This window comes from Lissotriton vulgaris, chromosome 9 (assembly GCF_964263255.1).
Source record: "Lissotriton vulgaris chromosome 9, aLisVul1.2, whole genome shotgun sequence".
Lineage (NCBI taxonomy): Eukaryota > Metazoa > Chordata > Amphibia > Caudata > Salamandridae > Lissotriton > Lissotriton vulgaris.
The window spans coordinates 1,097,394,897-1,097,411,509 of record NC_141697.1 but is presented as its reverse complement, the minus strand read 5'-3'; the positions used below and the strand labels follow the sequence as shown (position 1 = coordinate 1,097,411,509).

At 53.6% G+C, this 16,613-nt stretch overlaps 1 protein-coding gene across 1 annotated transcript; it reads left to right on the top strand.

Moving 5' to 3' along the window:
• Window positions 1–839: 839 nt before the first annotated feature.
• FEZF2 (FEZ family zinc finger 2) lies at window positions 840–15,792 on the top strand. Its single transcript, XM_086936849.1, has 4 exons — window positions 840–1,894; window positions 11,681–11,815; window positions 13,424–13,556; window positions 15,165–15,792. Exons 1-4 carry the CDS (start codon window positions 1,103–1,105, stop codon window positions 15,422–15,424), a joined length of 1,320 nt encoding a protein of 439 aa, XP_086792975.1. The 5' UTR covers window positions 840–1,102; the 3' UTR covers window positions 15,425–15,792.
• The last annotated feature ends 821 nt before the right edge of the window (window positions 15,793–16,613 follow it).

The window sequence follows — 16,613 nt, the reverse complement described above, 5'->3', positions numbered from 1 at the left end:
TATATGTGAGTTTATTTCAAATGTGTGTGTGCGTGTATTACATATATATTGGGTGTCACTGAAAAAAATATATATATAAACCGCCGGCTAACGCACCACCTGACTACGGGAACGATATATATATGTATATAATGCTGTGCCGTTTTTCTTAAGATGCACTTTCCATAAACCACTGGGTCAATCGCTATTTGCATCGTAAAATACTACAATACTCCTTACAAATAAGTAATGCAGGGTGTTTTCGTCTGGTAAGTAATTGTATCTGACGCACACAACCATATTAGAATATATATATATATATATATATATATATATATATATATATATATATATATATATATATATATATATATATATATATATATACTGGTACATTGTCATTTCCATTAAACTGATAGGTACTTTACTGGTTTACTGGCTCACTTTTCAAGTTGTTTGAAAACAACTTCTCGTTTATCAAAAGTGGCCGCGTGCGCTCTGGTGTGACTGTCCCGTAGGCTCCCGGACTCGCACGCGGCTCCCAGGTGCGCAGCACTGCCCGCCTGCTGTCCCTGCAGAGAGAGCGCCGCCTGCTCAGCTTGTTGACTAGTCGCGCACTGTGGCTGGTGACAGCCGCGCGTGCTGCTGGTGATCTGAGCTGCTGCACAGTGGCCCTCCCATGCCACACTCTGCCTGCCGTGACTCCACGTGATGTCAGCTTCCTGCACGAGACGGCGATGTGGCGCTGGTGAAGATGCTGGCAATCACAAAGTGACAGTGCAGCCAGGCAGTCTCCCCGGAGTGCATCTCCTAGCAGCTCTGGTGGCACCAGGCACTTCCGAGTCCCCCGCCCCCCCTCCAGTCATGCTTCCCGTGTGAGGAGCCGGGCACTGCGCGCAGATCGCTGGGCGCTCCCTAACAAGGTCGAGCATGTCTGCTACTTTGTGTGCGCCACTTAATGAGCACTAATCGGGCCCCCCGGGTGGCATTGTTCCTGGGTATGTTCATTTGAATGTAAATGGGTGGCACGGCGCGGGCTGGGTGCTCGTTTGAGTGGTGCGTGCACCGGCTTCCCCGGAATGCAGACTAGTTTGCAGTGACCAAGGAACCAGTCCCTGCGAGGATGGCGAGCTCGGCGTCCCTGGAGCCCATCGTGGTGCCCTCCTGTCCCCGGCACGAGGGCAGGAGCCCGGGCACCGGCACTCCCAAGACCCTGGCGTTCTCCATCGACAGGATCATGGCAAAGAGCGCGGAGCCCCGGCTAGCCGCCTTCCCCGAGCACAGGCCGGGCACGGAGCCCGAGTCCAAGAAGGCGCCCAGCCTGTGTGCCCCCGTACCCTGCATGCTGCCCATGCAGCCCGTGGGCTACGAGATGCACCCCAAGTCTCTCCTGAACTACTCGGAGCTCTGGAAGTCGAGCCTGAGGGGCGCCGTCTGCAGCTCGCTCTGCAAGTCCAACTGTGGCATTTGTTGCAAGAGCGACTTGAACATTGGGCAGTCCGTGCTGCCCACCAGCCGGGTCATCAAGCCGCAGGTGATCAACCAGGCCGTGGGGATGCCCGCCAACGGGTCCCTGTACTACTTCAACTACGTGGACTCTTCGTACCACCCGCACGACCTCCTCAGCGGGCACTTGTTCCCCTCCGGCATCTTGAACGCTCAGTCCCAGGCTTCCCTGTCCGCCCACCAGAAACTGCTTTTGTTGGAAAATGCCAAGCTGGCGAGCCTGGCGGCCGAGAAGTTCTCGAACCTTCAGTACCCGCACAAGGAGCGCCTGCCGGGGCAGCTGGACCAGGTGATGAAGGAGAACACGGCCTTCTCAGTGGACAGGAACGGGGTCAAAAGTCACAGCAAACTCAGCTCCAGTGCCCCGGATGGGAAACCGAAGAACTTCACGTGTGACGTCTGCGGCAAGGTAAGGACCCCCAGAGCGCTTCTATGGGTACCGGGTGCTGTAAGGGACGGCAGGTCAGCGCTCTGGGTACAGAGTATGGAAGGGGCCACCACAGCAGTTCTCTGTGTACTGTATAGCAAGGGGCACAAGGTCAGTGCTCTGGGTACAGAGTATGGAAGGGGCCACCAGAACGGTTCTCTGGGTATAGGGTGTAGTAGGAGACGGTAGGTCAGTACTCCGGGTAAAGGGCATGCAAGGACCCACCAGTACAGCTTTCCGTGTGCAGGTCATGGCTCTGGGTACAGAGTGTTGCAAGTGCCCCAGGACAGTTATGCGTGTCCAGGATTTAGTAACAGACTCCAGGACAGTGCTCTGGGTGCAGAGTATGATAAGGGCCCCCCAGAGCAGTTCTCTGTGTACAGGGTATAGTAAGGGATGCCAGGTCAGTACTATGGGTACAGAGTATGATAAGGGCCCACCAGAGCAGTTCTCCGTGTACAGGGTATAGTAAGGGATGCCAGGTCAGTACTATGGGTACAGAGTGTGGTACGGGCTCACCAGAGCAGTTCTTGGTGAACAGGGTATAGTGAAAGATGCGCAGGTCGGTGTTCTATGTAAGGGGCATAGTAACGTGCCTGCAGCATTCGGCTCTGGGTGCAGAGTGCGTCAAGGGCGCAGCAACGCAGGGATAGGGTATAGAAAGGGCCCTGCAGACCAGCGCTCTGGGTGGAGTATGTTAAAGGCCCAGGAAACGAACGCCATGTGTGCAGTGTTTGGTGATGGGCCACACAATCAATATTGTGGGCACAGAGGCTGGCGAGGGCTCCGAAGATGGAGGCTGAGAGGCGGCTGCGTCTTTCTAAGAGACCAGGAGATCAGCAGGCTGCATAGAGTGAACGGACCATGATCAGCTCCCAGCAGATGTGACCCTAAGCGAAGTGAGGGCGCAGTGCAGCTCTGACCCTAAGCGAAGTCAGGGCGCAGTGCAGCTCTGACCCTAAGCGAAGTGAGGGCGCAGTGCAGCTCTGACCCTAGGCGATGTGAGGGCGTGGTGCAGCTCTGACCCTAAGCGAAGTGAGGGCGCAGTGCAGCTCTGACCCTAGGCGAAGTGAGGGCGCAGTGCAGCTCCCAGCAGCTCTGATCCTACGCGAAGTGAGAGCGCAGTGCAGCTCCCACACTAGGCGAAGTGAGGGCGCAGTGCAGCTCCCAGCAGCTCTGACCCTAGGTGAATGGAGGGCGCAGTGCAGCTCCAGCAGCTCTGACCCTAAGCGAAGTGAGGGCGCAGTGCAGCTCCCACACTAGGCGAAGTGAGGGCGCAGTGCAGCTCCCAGCAGCTCTGACCCTAAGCGAGGTGAGGGCGCAGTGCAGCTCCCAGCAGCTCTGACCCTAGGCGAAGTGAGGGCGCAGTGCAGCTCCCAGCAGTTCTGACCCTAGGCGAAGTGAGGGCGCAGTGCAGCTCCCAGCAGCTCTGACCCTAGGCGAAGTGAGGGCGCAGTGCAGCTCCCAGCAGTTCTGACCCTAGGCGAAGTGAGGGCGCAGTGCAGCTCCCAGCAGCTCTGACCATAGGCAAAGTGAGGGCGCAGTGCAGCTCCCAGCAGCTCTGACCCTAAGCGAGGTGAGGGCGCAGTGCAGCTCCAGCAGCTCTGACCCTAAGTGAGGTGAAGGCGCAGTGCAGCTCCCAGCAGCTCTGACCCTAAGCGAAGTGAGGGCGCAGTGCAGCTCCCAGCAGCTCTGACACTAGGCAAAGTGAGGGCGCAGTGCAGCTCCCAGCAGCTCTGACCCTAAGCGAGGTGAGGGCGCAGTGCAGCTCCCAGCAGCTCTGACCCTAGGCGAAGTGAGGGCGCAGTGCAGCTCCCAGCAGTTCTGACCCTAGGCGAAGTGAGGGCGCAGTGCAGCTCCCAGCATCTCTGACCCTAGGCGAAGTGAGGGTGCAGTGCAGCTCCCAGCAGCTCTGATCCTAAGCGAGGTGAGGGCGCAGTGCAGCTCCCAGCAGCTCTGAACCCTAAGCGAGGTGAGAGTGCAGTGCAGCTCCCAGCAGCTCTGACCCAACGCGAAGTGAGGGCGCAGTGCAGCTCCCAGCAGCTCTGACCCTACGCGAAGTGAGGGTGCAGTGCAGTTCCCAGCAGCTCTGACTCTAAGCGAAGTGAGGGCGCAGTGCAGCTCCCAGCAGCTCTGACCCTAGGCGAAGTGAGGGCGCAGTGCAGCTCCCAGCAGCTCTGACCCTAAGCGAAGTGAGGGCGCAGTGCAGCTCCCAGCAGCTCTGACCCTACGCGAAGTGAGGGCGCAGTGCAGCTCCCAGCAGCTCTGACCCTAAGCGAAGTGAGGGCGCAGTGCAGCTCCCAGCAGCTCTGACCCTAAGCGAAGTGAGGGCACAGTGCAGCTCCCAGCAGCTCTGACCCTAGGCGAAGAGAGGGCGCAGTGCAGCTCCCAGCAGCTCTGACCCTAAGCGAAGTGAGGGCGCAGTGCAGCTCCCAGCAGCTCTGACTCCAAGCGAAGTGAAGGCGCAGTGCAGCTCCCAGCAGCTCTGACCCTACGCGAAGTGAGGGCGCAGTGCAGCTCCCAGCAGCTCTGACCCTAAGCGAAGTGAGGGCACAGTGCAGCTTCCAGCAGCTCTGACCCTAAGCGAAGTAAGGGCGCAGTGCAACTCCCAGCAGCTCTGACCCTAGGCGAAGTGAGGGCGCAGTGCAGCTCCCAGCAGCTCTGACCCTAGGCGAAGTGAGGGCGCAGTGCAGCTCCCAGCAGCTCTGACCCTAGGTGAAGTGAGGGTGCAGTGCAGCACCCAGCAGCTCTGACCCTAGGTGAAGTGAGGGCGCAGTGCAGCTCCCAGCAGCTCTGACCCTAGGCGAAGTGAGGGTGCAGTGAAGCTCCCAGCAGTTCTGACCCTAGGCGAAGTGAGAGCGCAGTGCAGCTCCCAGCAGCTCTGACCCTAGGCGAAGTGAGGGCGCAGTGCAGCTCCTAGCAGCTCTGACCCTAGGCGAAGTGAGGGCGCAGTGCATTGAAGGGAAACTACAAGATCAGTGTTCAGAGCAGAGTGTGGGGAGAGAGCTCTGGGTCAATGCTTTGGGTACAGTCAGTGTATAGCAAGGAACCTGCAGATCTGAGCTCTGACTCCAGTGTTTGCTAAGGGGCACTAGGTCAATGCTGTGAGTAAAGTGAGTGTATGGAAAGGAATCAGCACATCAATGCTCTGGATACAGTGTATGACAGGAAACTGCAGGTCTGAGCTCTGACTCCAGTGTTTGCTAAGGTGTCACTAGATCAGTGCTCTGGGTACAGCCAGTGAATGACAAGGAGTTCGCAGGTCCCTGCTCAGGGTGCAGTGTATTGCAAGGATACCACCAGATCAGTGTTTGAGTAGAGTAAGGGACTATCAGTGATCTGGCTGCAGTGTAGGGCAGTGGCATAGTAGTTCAGAGCCCTGACCACAGTAATTGTGAAGAGAACAACTGGTCAGTGCTATAAGTCTAGTATATGGCAAGAAATCAGCAGACCAATGTCCTGTGTAGGGTGTACTGCAAGGATAACGCTAGAACCGTGCTTTCTATACAGCCCAGTAAGGGATTGTGTACAATGTAGAGGTAGGGACCAGCAGCTGAGTACAGTGAGTGTGGTAAGGGAGCGGTGAGTCCCAGCTCTGAGTACAGTGAGTGTGGTAAGGGAGCGGTGAGTCCCAGCTCTGAGTACAATGTGTGTGGTAAGGGAGCGGTGAGTCCCAGCTCTGAGTACAGTGAGTGTGGTAAGGGAGCGGTGGGTCAGAGCTCTGAGTACAGTGAGTGTGGTAAGGGAGCGGTGAGTCCCAGCTCTGAGTACAGTGAGTGTGGTAAGGGAGCGGTGGGTCCGAGCTCTGAGAACAGTGTGTGTGGTAAGGGAGCGGTGGGTCCCAGCTCTGAGTACAGTGTGTGTGGTAAGGGAGCGGTGGGTCCGAGCTCTGAGTACAGTGTGTGTGGTAAGGGAGCGGTGGGTCCCAGCTCTGAGTACAGTGAGTGTGGTAAGGGAGCGGTGAGTCCCAGCTCTGAGTACAGTGAGTGTGGTAAGGGAGCGGTGAGTCCCAGCTCTGAGTACAATGTGTGTGGTAAGGGAGCGGTGAGTCCCAGCTCTGAGTACAGTGAGTGTGGTAAGGGAGCGGTGGGTCCGAGCTCTGAGAACAGTGTGTGTGGTAAGGGAGCGGTGGGTCCCAGCTCTGAGTACAGTGTGTGTGGTAAGGGAGCGGTGGGTCCGAGCTCTGAGTACAGTGTGTGTGGTAAGGGAGCGGTGGGTCCCAGCTCTGAGTACAGTGAGTGTCGTAAGGGAGCGGTGAGTCCCAGCTCTGAGTACAGTGAGTGTCGTATGGGAGCGGTGAGTCCCAGCTAGGCATGGGCGGAAAATCCGTTCCGCTCGCGGATTTTGCGGATTTTCGGGAAATCCGCAATCCGCGAGATTTGCGAATTTCCCGCAAAATCCGCAAATCCGCGAGCAGCGGATTTTGCTCGCACTGCTCGCACTGTTCGCGTGAGTTCGCGCCCCGCGAATAAGTGCAAAATTGCAGAAAGACGATCTTAGCAAAACTGAAAGTAACTACTTACCAGGTTCAAAAGTTCAGGCTCATCATTAGTAGCCATTTCCTGTAGTGCTTCCTGAGGGGCCCCTCCAGAGTTCAGTTGCCAGTTGAAACTATTATGTGACCCTGCTCTGAACCTCAGAATAGTTACACATATGCCACAAAGGTCCTGAATTACAGCTAAGGGAGACAAGCAGGAGCCAGGCTGGAAGTTAAAATCCATTAATCAGCCCCTAATTCATTATTGTCAGTTGGGGCAGGGCAGGTGTTGTAACTAATTTTGCAACAATGAAAGCACTTAGCAAGTGCAAAAGATCACTAATCAGGGCGCACTAAGGAAGCAGGTGCCAGCTAAAAAAATATTCTGTGACACATTAATCAGCCCCAAATTAATTCAGGTCACTTGAGGCAGGGAAGGTGTGCTTTGCTTTGCCGAAAATAATGTACACTGGACAAACCAGAGGGTGTGGTGATGAAACAGAGGGTGGCATGGGTGGGCCAGAGGGTGGCATGAGTAGTCAGAGAGTGGCAGTGGTGACAGAGAGTGGCAGTGATGAAGAAGAGTGTCCCAAACAGGCTGGACACGTAGAAACAACAAGTTCGCGAAACTTGCGACCCGACAGGTAAGTTCGCAATTTGCGAAAGTGTACAAAACCCTCGCGAACTGGCAGAAACACGGGCGAACACAAAAAAAAAAAAATCCGCAAATTCGCGGGAATTCGCGGATTTTGCGGATTGCGAATCCGCAAATCCGCAAAATTCGCGAACGCGAGATCCGCAAAATTCGCTCATGCTTAGTCCCAGCTCTGAGTACAGTGAGTGTGGTAAGGGAGCGGTGAGTCCCAGCTCTGAGTACAGTGAGTGTGGTAAGAGAGCGGTGAGTCCCAGCTCTGAGTACAGTGTGTGTGGTAAGGGAGCGGTGAGTCCCAGCTCTGAGTACAGTGAGTGTGGTAAGGGAGCGGTGGGTCCCAGCTCTGAGTACAGTGTGTGTGGTAAGGGAGCGGTGAGTCCCAGCTCTGAGTACAGTGAGTGTGGTAAGGGAGCGGTAGGTCAGAGCTCTGAGTACAGTGTGTGTGGTAAGAGAGCGGTGAGTCCCAGCTCTGAGTACAGTGAGTGTGGTAAGGGAGCGGTGGGTCCCAGCTCTGAGTACAGTGTGTGTGGTAAGGGAGCGGTGAGTTCCAGCTCTGAGTACAGTGAGTGTGGTAAGGGAGCGGTAGGTCAGAGCTCTGAGTACAGTGTGTGTGGTAAGAGAGCGGTGAGTCCCAGCTCTGAGTACAGTGAGTGTGGTAAGGGAGCGGTGAGTCCCAGCTCTGAGTACAGTGAGTGTGGTAAGAGAGCGGTGAGTCCCAGCTCTGAGTACAGTGTGTGTGGTAAGGGAGCGGTGAGTCCCAGCTCTGAGTACAGTGAGTGTGGTAAGGGAGCGGTGAGTCCCAGCTCTGAGTACAGTGAGTGTGGTAAGGGAGCGGTGAGTCCCAGCTCTGAGTACAGTGAGTGTGGTAAGAGAGCGGTGAGTCCCAGCTCTGAGTACAGTGAGTGTGGTAAGGGAGCGGTGAGTCCCAGCTCTGAGTACAGTGAGTGTGGTAAGAGAGCGGTGAGTCCCAGCTCTGAGTACAGTGAGTGTGGTAAGGGAGCGGTGAGTCCCAGCTCTGAGTACAGTGAGTGTGGTAAGAGAGCGGTGAGTCCCAGCTCTGAGTACAGTGAGTGTAATAAGGGACCTGGAGAGCCGAGCTCTATGTGTAATGGGTGGTAATAGACCAGCGGATCCGAGCGAGCAGTACAGGGCAACAGGTGCAAGTATTGTATTGTACTAGGTTCTTACACAGCTCAAACTGCCACCCTACTTGTATCCTGGCGCTTAGACTGGAGTATGACCGTCATATGAGCAGACCAGAGTAACAATGGGGTAGAACTAAAGATCAGTCCTTAGGAAAGAGCCAAGTTTTCAGACTCTTTCTTTCAAGTGCTGGGTACCTCGAAAGGAAGGGGACATTAGGGTCTGACCCTGGGTACAGTCCTATCTAAGATGACTCTAGGTCAGAGAGACGTCGGCATCTGATCCGAGCTCGGCCGAAGCACACTGCAGGAGTCGGGTAGAATCAATCGTTGCTTAGGAGCAGAACCCAAAAGTTAAGTACATTCCATGTCCCGGACACGGTGCAATGTATAGGGCCGTTAGACGCCAACTTTGTTGGTGGAGGGGAATTTAAAGGACAAGGAGACCAGAGCTTAGGGTGCAGAGCCAGGTAAGAGGGTAGCAGGATGCTGCTGCTGGTGCAGTGCGGGGTATTGACCCAGCAGAGTCGGGGATGGGACACTTACTTTGCCCGTTACATTGATTGTTGCCTGGGGCCCTGGAAAGAGTAAGACGGGGGGGGGGGGGGGGGGGGGGCTTTGGCGACTGCTGTAAAATACAGCAGAGCTAAATGAAGCGTCTACCCTTTATTTTGTAGGTCTGGTTCCCTCTGCTTAGTAAGGGTTTGATGTAGCTAAGGGTTGTGACACCATCCATCAAGGCAATACTTCCGGTGGAGAACCTCTGGCGGATATTGCGTGTTGGAGGATATTGTGTATCCACTGTTTTCGGGAGGAATTCACACACTACCACCCTTCTCGACAGCAGACCCTAAGGGCCCACTGTGCCCAAGGGGTTATGGGGTCACTGCCGCCAATCTGAGAACAGTGCTGACACATACCACGCCCCCTTTAGCCTTTCTACCCGAGACCCTTAATATTCCTTCCAAACCCCAACGCTGTCCCCAGCCCTCGACTCTTCCAGCCCTGGAACCCTCCAGGTCTCATCACCCTCCCCACCCTTGCCTCCCTCGTCACCCGGGCACCTTTGTCACCCCGAGACCCTCGACCGCTCTAGCATCATTTGCATCCCTGTCCTTGTCTGCCACAGAAACCCCCTCTTAGACGTCCAGTGAGCCCCCTTCTGCCATTAGTGCCCCTGTCGCACAGCAGACACCTCTGGCACCCCTGCCTCCCACACTGCCCTTCCCAAAGCTCACTTCTATGCCACCGTACCCTTGGCAGCTGTGTCTCCAGCTGCTTTTCCGGCCAATCAGACTGCCAATCCCGGGCCCATCTCTCGTAGTCCCTGCCCCTGGTACTACCCGCTGATCCTAGCTCCCTGGAACTCCTCTTCACCAGAGTGCCACCCCGTCATGAACTCACTACCCATCCCTGGTACTCCTCTTAACAATAGCGACCTTCCCGCCCTTACCACACTGACCATCCCTGGTACTCATCTTAACCAGAACGGGGTTACCGTCCGTAGCACAGCTTTCACCGCTGGTACTCCTCTTAACCAGAGCGACTTTCCCTTCCTTAGCACATTACCCATCCCTGGTACTCCTCTTAACCATAGCGCATTTCCCATCCTCAGCACCATGCCCATCACTGTGGCCGCATTTAATCCCCCTACCAAGCTTACCTTCTCTAGAACAGCTCACACCCCTGGCAAAGGTCAAGCCCCCAGCACCGCTCATACCCCTCAATCCCTAGCTAGCTCCCAGCCTAGCATCCTTCCACCCTAGCATCCTTCCACCCTAGTACTGCTCAGATCCCTTTCACCCCAAACAACGCTCAAACTTCTAGCACCGCTTCCATCCCTAACACCGCTCGCATTCCTATCAGCACCGCTCTTATCCCAGCAGCACAGCTCTCATCCCTATCAGCGCCGCTCTCATCCCTATCAGCACCGCTCTCATCCCTATCAGCACCGCTCTCATCCCTATCAGCACCGCTCTCATCCCTATCAGCGCCGCTCTCATCCCTATCAGCGCCGCTCTCATCCCTATCAGCACCGCTCTTATCCCAGCAGCACAGCTCTCATCCCTATCAGCGCCGCTCTCATCCCTATCAGCACCGCTCTCATCCCTATCAGCGCCGCTCTCATCCCTATCAGCACCGCTCTCATCCCTAGCAGCACCGCTCTCATCCCTATCAGCGCCGCTCTCATCCCTATCAGCACCGCTCTTATCCCAGCAGCACAGCTCTCATCCCTATCAGCACCGCTCTCATCCCTAGCAGCACCGCTCTCATCCCTATCAGCACCGCTCTCATCCCTATCAGCGCCGCTCTCATCCCTAGCAGCACCGCTCTCATCACTCACTCCGCTCACACCTCTAACACCGCTTCCATCCCTAACACCGCTCTCATCCCTATCAGCGCCGCTCTCATCCCTATCAGCGCCGCTCTCATCCCTATCAGCACCGCTCTCATCCCTATCAGCACCGCTCTCATCCCTATCAGCACCGCTCTCATCACCAGCAGCACCGCTCCCATCACTTACTCCGCTCACACCTCTAGCACCGCTCTCATCCCTTGCACAGCTCCAACCCCCCAGCCCAGCACTGCTCACACCCCTAGCACCGTTCACAGTTCACACCCCTAATACAGCCTCCATCCCAGCACCGCTCACATCCCTTGCACCGCTCACGCCCCTAGCACTGCTCACATCCCTAGCACCGCTCTCTCCCCTGGCACGGCTCCCACCCCTTGCACAGCTCAAACCCCTAGCACCGCCCCCACCTCTAGCACCACTCCCATCCGTAGCACCGCTCCAACCCCTAGGACTAGCACCGCTCCCACCCCTAGCACTGCTCCCACCCCTAGCACCGCTCCCACCCCTGGCACCGCTCCCACCCCTGGCACCGCTCCCACCCCTAGCACCGCTCACATCCCTCGCACCGCTCTCTCCCCTAGCACAGCTCACATCCCTCGCACCGCTCCCACCCCTAGCACCGCTCACATCCCACGCACGGCTCCCATTCCAAGCACCGCTCACACCCCTAGCACAGCTTCCACCCCAGCACTAGCACTGCTCACACCTCTTAACAATGCTCGTATCCCTAGCACCTCTCTCATCCCTAGCATCGCTCACGGCCCTAGCCCGGCTCCTACCTCTAGCACCGCTCCCACCTCTAGCACCGCTCCCACCCCTAGTACCCTTGCTGACTCATTGTACAGGCCCCCCTAGCCACACCTGTCGGGCGAACCTGTGCCGGGCGGGCACCAAAGAGCAAAGGGCCCCAGAGTGCTCTATATTCTCCTTCGCTCCGAATCAAGTCACACGAAATGTGCGCATCTTTAAAAGCGTTTATCTTTAAATTCACACCTTGTTTGATTAATACAGTTAGAGTGCTTGTCCTGGTCGCTATATAGCGAGTGTCTGCTCTGTCCTCCGCCGTATCACCACGCATGTATGAGTGCCTTCACACACAGTTATTGATATACACGCCTTTTGTCTTTCTTCTTTTTTTTAGGTTTTTAATGCACATTATAATTTAACCCGCCACATGCCAGTCCACACTGGTGCTCGACCCTTCGTCTGTAAAGTTTGCGGCAAAGGATTTCGACAAGCCAGCACCCTATGTCGGCACAAAATCATCCACACGCAGGTAGGCGCACGCAGCGCGTGGAGATGCGCCATTGACGTCCGCATTGTGTGTTATATTTACCTGAACGTGCGCTCCTGTTTACACCAACACGCTGATCTGTTTACACGAACGTCTCTCTAATCTACAAACGTGTCATGTTATTACCGGGAACGGTGTCACATACCTACTTACGTATAGTTTTTCACTTACACCGCCAGCTCTCGCATATATGAATGCACACGACCTTATATATTTACGAACACACTCCGTTAAATTAAAAGGCTCACATATTTATTTAGACAGCTTCACTTACTACACGAATATGGTATTTACATAAACTCACGTTTACTTGTATTGAAGTGTTATCTTCGTTACACATAGTTGGGTCGCTTTTAAGAGAACACGCTCTTTATTTATGACAACAAGTTCTCACATTTTTACAAACACGCGTTCTCGTGTAAATCAGCATATTGTCAGGTTAATTTGACCAGACTCGATTATTTACCATATAATGTGATTCCTTTTTCTGTGGTGACTAGGTTTCCATGTTTTTGTTATCGTGACATGGCCTGATTGACTGTGTGGATGCCTTCTCAACATGCGCGTGTTCTTTTTATAATTGAAAAGCGCCTTTTTCATTTAAATATTTTCTACAGTTGACAGCATGCCTTCCTATTTACTTGAAATGTTGTCGCGTGTTCAGTGGCATGTTTTTCTGTAGATGCTTTTGGCTTTCTCGCACGAAAAAATGACCCTATTCAAATGAACATGTCTACTGCTTAAATGACAATATTTGTCACTACCGTGCCCTCTTGTTGATTTGAATATTACTAATACAACGAAGGTATTCATCTGTCTAAAAGAACGCGCGTTCTTATTTATAAGAAAATTGTGACGTTCACTTAAAAATATTTTTTTAATTATGTTTATGAATGAAAATGCCCTCCTATTTACTCGCGCGAGCTATTACTCGACATGTTAATTGCTCTAAATAATACATGCTTTCTTATTTACGAAAAACTTTTTGAAATGAAGTAACCATAACTTTTGAGATTAAGCAACACTTGCTATCGTTTGTCAAAATATGTGACGAATAGAAATGTTACTTGTTCATACATATCAAGCACCTGGGACAATACGCATGTTACTTATATACGTTTTTTGCAGTCTACAAAATCTTCTACAATATTTAAACTCTGCTTATATTTCCCCCGCAAGCTCTTAACATAAAAAAATGAGAGTTGCATGAACATGCTGTTTATTAAACAAGTATGTTAATTGCACCATCTACCTGAAATGTACAAAAACCTGCTGATATAAAACATATTCTCCATTTACCTCAACATAAACCTAACATGAATACATTAGCTGTGTAAAAAATGCAGGTGTCGTTAATTGCACGAGCACCGTTCTTACACGACTGTGCTCCTACGTACATGACACGTGATTTGCGCAAGCGTGCCCTTTTATGTACACAACGGACCTGTGATATTTAGTGATAGGTCGCGACACGGAACACAGCGTCCGTCTTGATTTGCTTCGGGGCGCGCGGCTGAGCGTAGAACAAGTTGAGACACACGAAAAGAAACTCTAACAGACCCTTCTTGGGTTTCGCTTTTTCCTCTCCAGGAAAAACCTCACAAGTGCAACCAGTGCGGGAAGGCGTTCAACCGAAGCTCCACGCTCAACACGCACATCCGCATCCACGCCGGCTACAAGCCCTTCGTCTGCGAGTTCTGCGGCAAGGGCTTCCACCAGAAAGGTGAGTGCAGCGAGATAGAGTGCCCGTCTGGCCTCGGGACAGGGGCGTGGGACCGTCTGGAAATGGAAAATGTAGCAAAGAAACTCCTTTCAGTCAGACAGCAAGCGCGAGCAAATCCGAACTTTACAGGGAGCGTGCTTTGTGTAGCGCCTGCGCATATTATTACAAGAGTTTATTTAGGCGCTAGTTTCGAAGGCTGTCTTTAAGCGCACGCCCTCAGATTCACTTTCCTGTAAGCATGTACGATTTGTAATTAACACTCGAGTATGCGTTTAACTATGGTGTGTGTGTGTGGGGTGTAGATGTAGGTAGGAAGGAATATTGTTTACCATCAACATGGCGTTAAAGAAGAATGCAAATAAATTATCTGATACAGTGCCTAAGAATGGGAAGGGGTAAGAGAGGGGAAAGTGTGGGGGGGGGGGGAGGTTAGACTGGGGGTCAGGGCGAGAAACATTGGAGAAGTGAAATAAATACCACATTATACTCTGCATATTTGCATATCTGCTTTATGCCATGGTATTTTCACTTGTACTTACTTTAACAAAATGTATTGAACCAGCATGCAAGGGGTTACATTTCAGTGGTATGGTAAAATCACATAGAAGTAACCAGGTAACTGCTACATGCAATCTGCGAGCACGTGAAACTGCTTTCCGCTTTTGAATTGTGCTGAATTTTGGTAATGAATTTGACCTTTGCTCTATAGTTTTATTGTGCGTTTATAGTGCATATGCTGTACTTAATGTGTTATTGGGCCACATTTATTTTCACAGCCGGGGCGATATATATATTTTATATCGTTTCCTTAAGGTGAATATCTGCTGAGTGAATTTGTAATGTTAGTATAGTATTTACGCCAGTGTATTGTAGCTGGGTTAGTAAATTTAGGCGAAAGAAAAACACGTTTTGTAATGCGTGACTCGACTCTACCGGGTATCTCCCGTAGCGGGAGGGGAGGGGGTGGGGGGGTCTTCTAGCGTCTGAAAGAGGTACCGGCCTGCCTGTCACTTCCAATTAACTTCTTCGGAAGTTTCATGTCCACACACCCGGACAGCAGGCATGATAATCACCTCCACATTGATGTACAAAAAAAGTCCTTTAAGTGACTTGAGTAGCATAGACATTCATATTTACCATATTGTGTACACAATTCCTAGCAGCCATATCTTGCAATGTGCACATAATATGAAATCAACACACACCTGTTGCATTCCTTGTCACCCATGTTGCACTGTTCGTTTCCCGTTGTGGCGCCCAAAACCGCGCTTCCACTAGTTAGGGAAATTGCCTGCTCCTTTGAATTAGGTTTTCCTCATGTTAGCTTGCACGCATTACAGAGAATTAGGGCCTCAAGTGGAGGCCTGTAAATAGGAAGTGCCAGTTGTGCTCTAATGTCGGCCCTGGTTTTGCCGGGTCACAACACCGGGCCTCTCTTTAATTTCCTAATCTGGCCGTTGCTGCCGCCCGGCCTTGACGCAGAGCGAGTTTGACAACTTCCTGACTCTCGCTCGCTCGCAGGACGCGGCCTAACAAGGCCCGGGCCGGGGCCCTCTCGCCTCAGCCCACCCGCTAACCCGCCTGCCCTTTCTTTCTCTCCCCCTCCAGGGAATTACAAGAACCACAAGCTGACGCACAGCGGCGAGAAGCAGTACAAGTGCACCATCTGCAACAAGGCCTTCCACCAGATCTACAACCTGACCTTCCACATGCACACGCACAACGACAAGAAGCCCTTCACGTGCGTCACGTGCGGCAAGGGCTTCTGCAGGAACTTTGATTTAAAGAAGCACGTGCGGAAGCTCCACGACAGCCTTTCAAGTGCAGCCGCGGCAAGTAAAGAACTCTCCAGGACTGGCCAGAGCTGAGGGCCCCGGAGCCCCGGACTCACCTCGGAGCTAAGGCCTGAGAACTGAGCAGCACCGAGCCGAGGAGCAGAGAGCCAAGGCCCCCGGAGAGAGCGAGCCCAGACCCAAGGGCACCAGGTGCAGGGAGTCCAGAGATAAGGGTCGTAGTGGGGGGCAGTCCAGACCTAAAGGCCCACGGGGAGCCCACAGATAATGGGTCCAGCGCTGAGGCACCCAGAGCCCATGGCCCCAGAGGTACACCCCCCAAAACTAAGGGCCACAGAGAAGAGGAGCTGAGAGCCAGTGACCCCAGAGGTACGTCCCCCAGAAATAAGGGCCACAGAGACTAGGAGCCCAGAGCCAATGGCCCCAGAGATATGTACCCAGAACTAAGGGCCACACATACTAGGAGCCCAGAGCCAATGGTCCCAGAGATGCATCCCCAAAACTAAGGGCCACAGAGACTAGGAGCCCAGAGCCAATGGCCCCAGAGATATGTCCCCCAGAACTAAGGGCCACACATACTAGGAGCCCAGAGCCAATGGTTCCAGAGATGCATCCCCCAAAATTAAGGGCCACAGAGACTAGGAGCGCAGAGCCAATGGCCCCAGAGATATGTCCCACAGAACTAAGGGCCACACATACTAGGAGCCCAGAGCCAATGGCCCCAGAGATATGTCCCCCAGAACTAAGGGCCACACATACTAGGAGCCCAGAGCCAATGGTCCCAGAGATGCATCCCCCAAAAACTAAGGGCCACAGAGTCGAGAAGCCCAGAGCCAAGGACCCCAGAGATATGTCCCCCAGAACTAAGGGCTACACAGGCTAGAGCCCAGAGCTAATGGCCCCAGAAGTAAGTCCCCCAGAACTAAGGGCCACAGAGACTAGGAGCCCAGAGCTAATGACCTCAGAGATACGTCCCCCAGAACTAAGGGCCAAAGAGCCGAGAGCCAGTGACCCCAGAGGTACGTCCCCTAGAACTAAGGGTCACAGAGACGAGGAGCCAAGAGCCGGTGACCCCAGCGGTACGTCCCCCAAAACTAAGGGCCATAGAGACTAGGATCCCAGAGCCAATGACCCCAGAGGTACCTCCCCCAGAACTAAGGGCCACAGAGACTAGGAGCCCAGAGCCAATGACCCCAGAGGTACATCCCCCAAAACTAAGGGCCACAGAGACTAGGAGCCCAGAGCCAATGGCCCCAGAGGTTCG

Excerpts from the sequence above, each read along its gene's own strand:
- FEZF2 (XM_086936849.1), top strand. The coding sequence starts at position 1,103 with ATGGCGAGCTCGGCGTCCCTGGAGCCCATCGTGGTGCCCTCCTGTCCC. Across the intron at positions 1,895-11,680 it reads CGTGTGACGTCTGCGGCAAG|GTTTTTAATGCACATTATAA; the intron begins GTAAGGACCCCC and ends TCTTTTTTTTAG. Across the intron at positions 11,816-13,423 it reads ACAAAATCATCCACACGCAG|GAAAAACCTCACAAGTGCAA; the intron begins GTAGGCGCACGC and ends TTTCCTCTCCAG.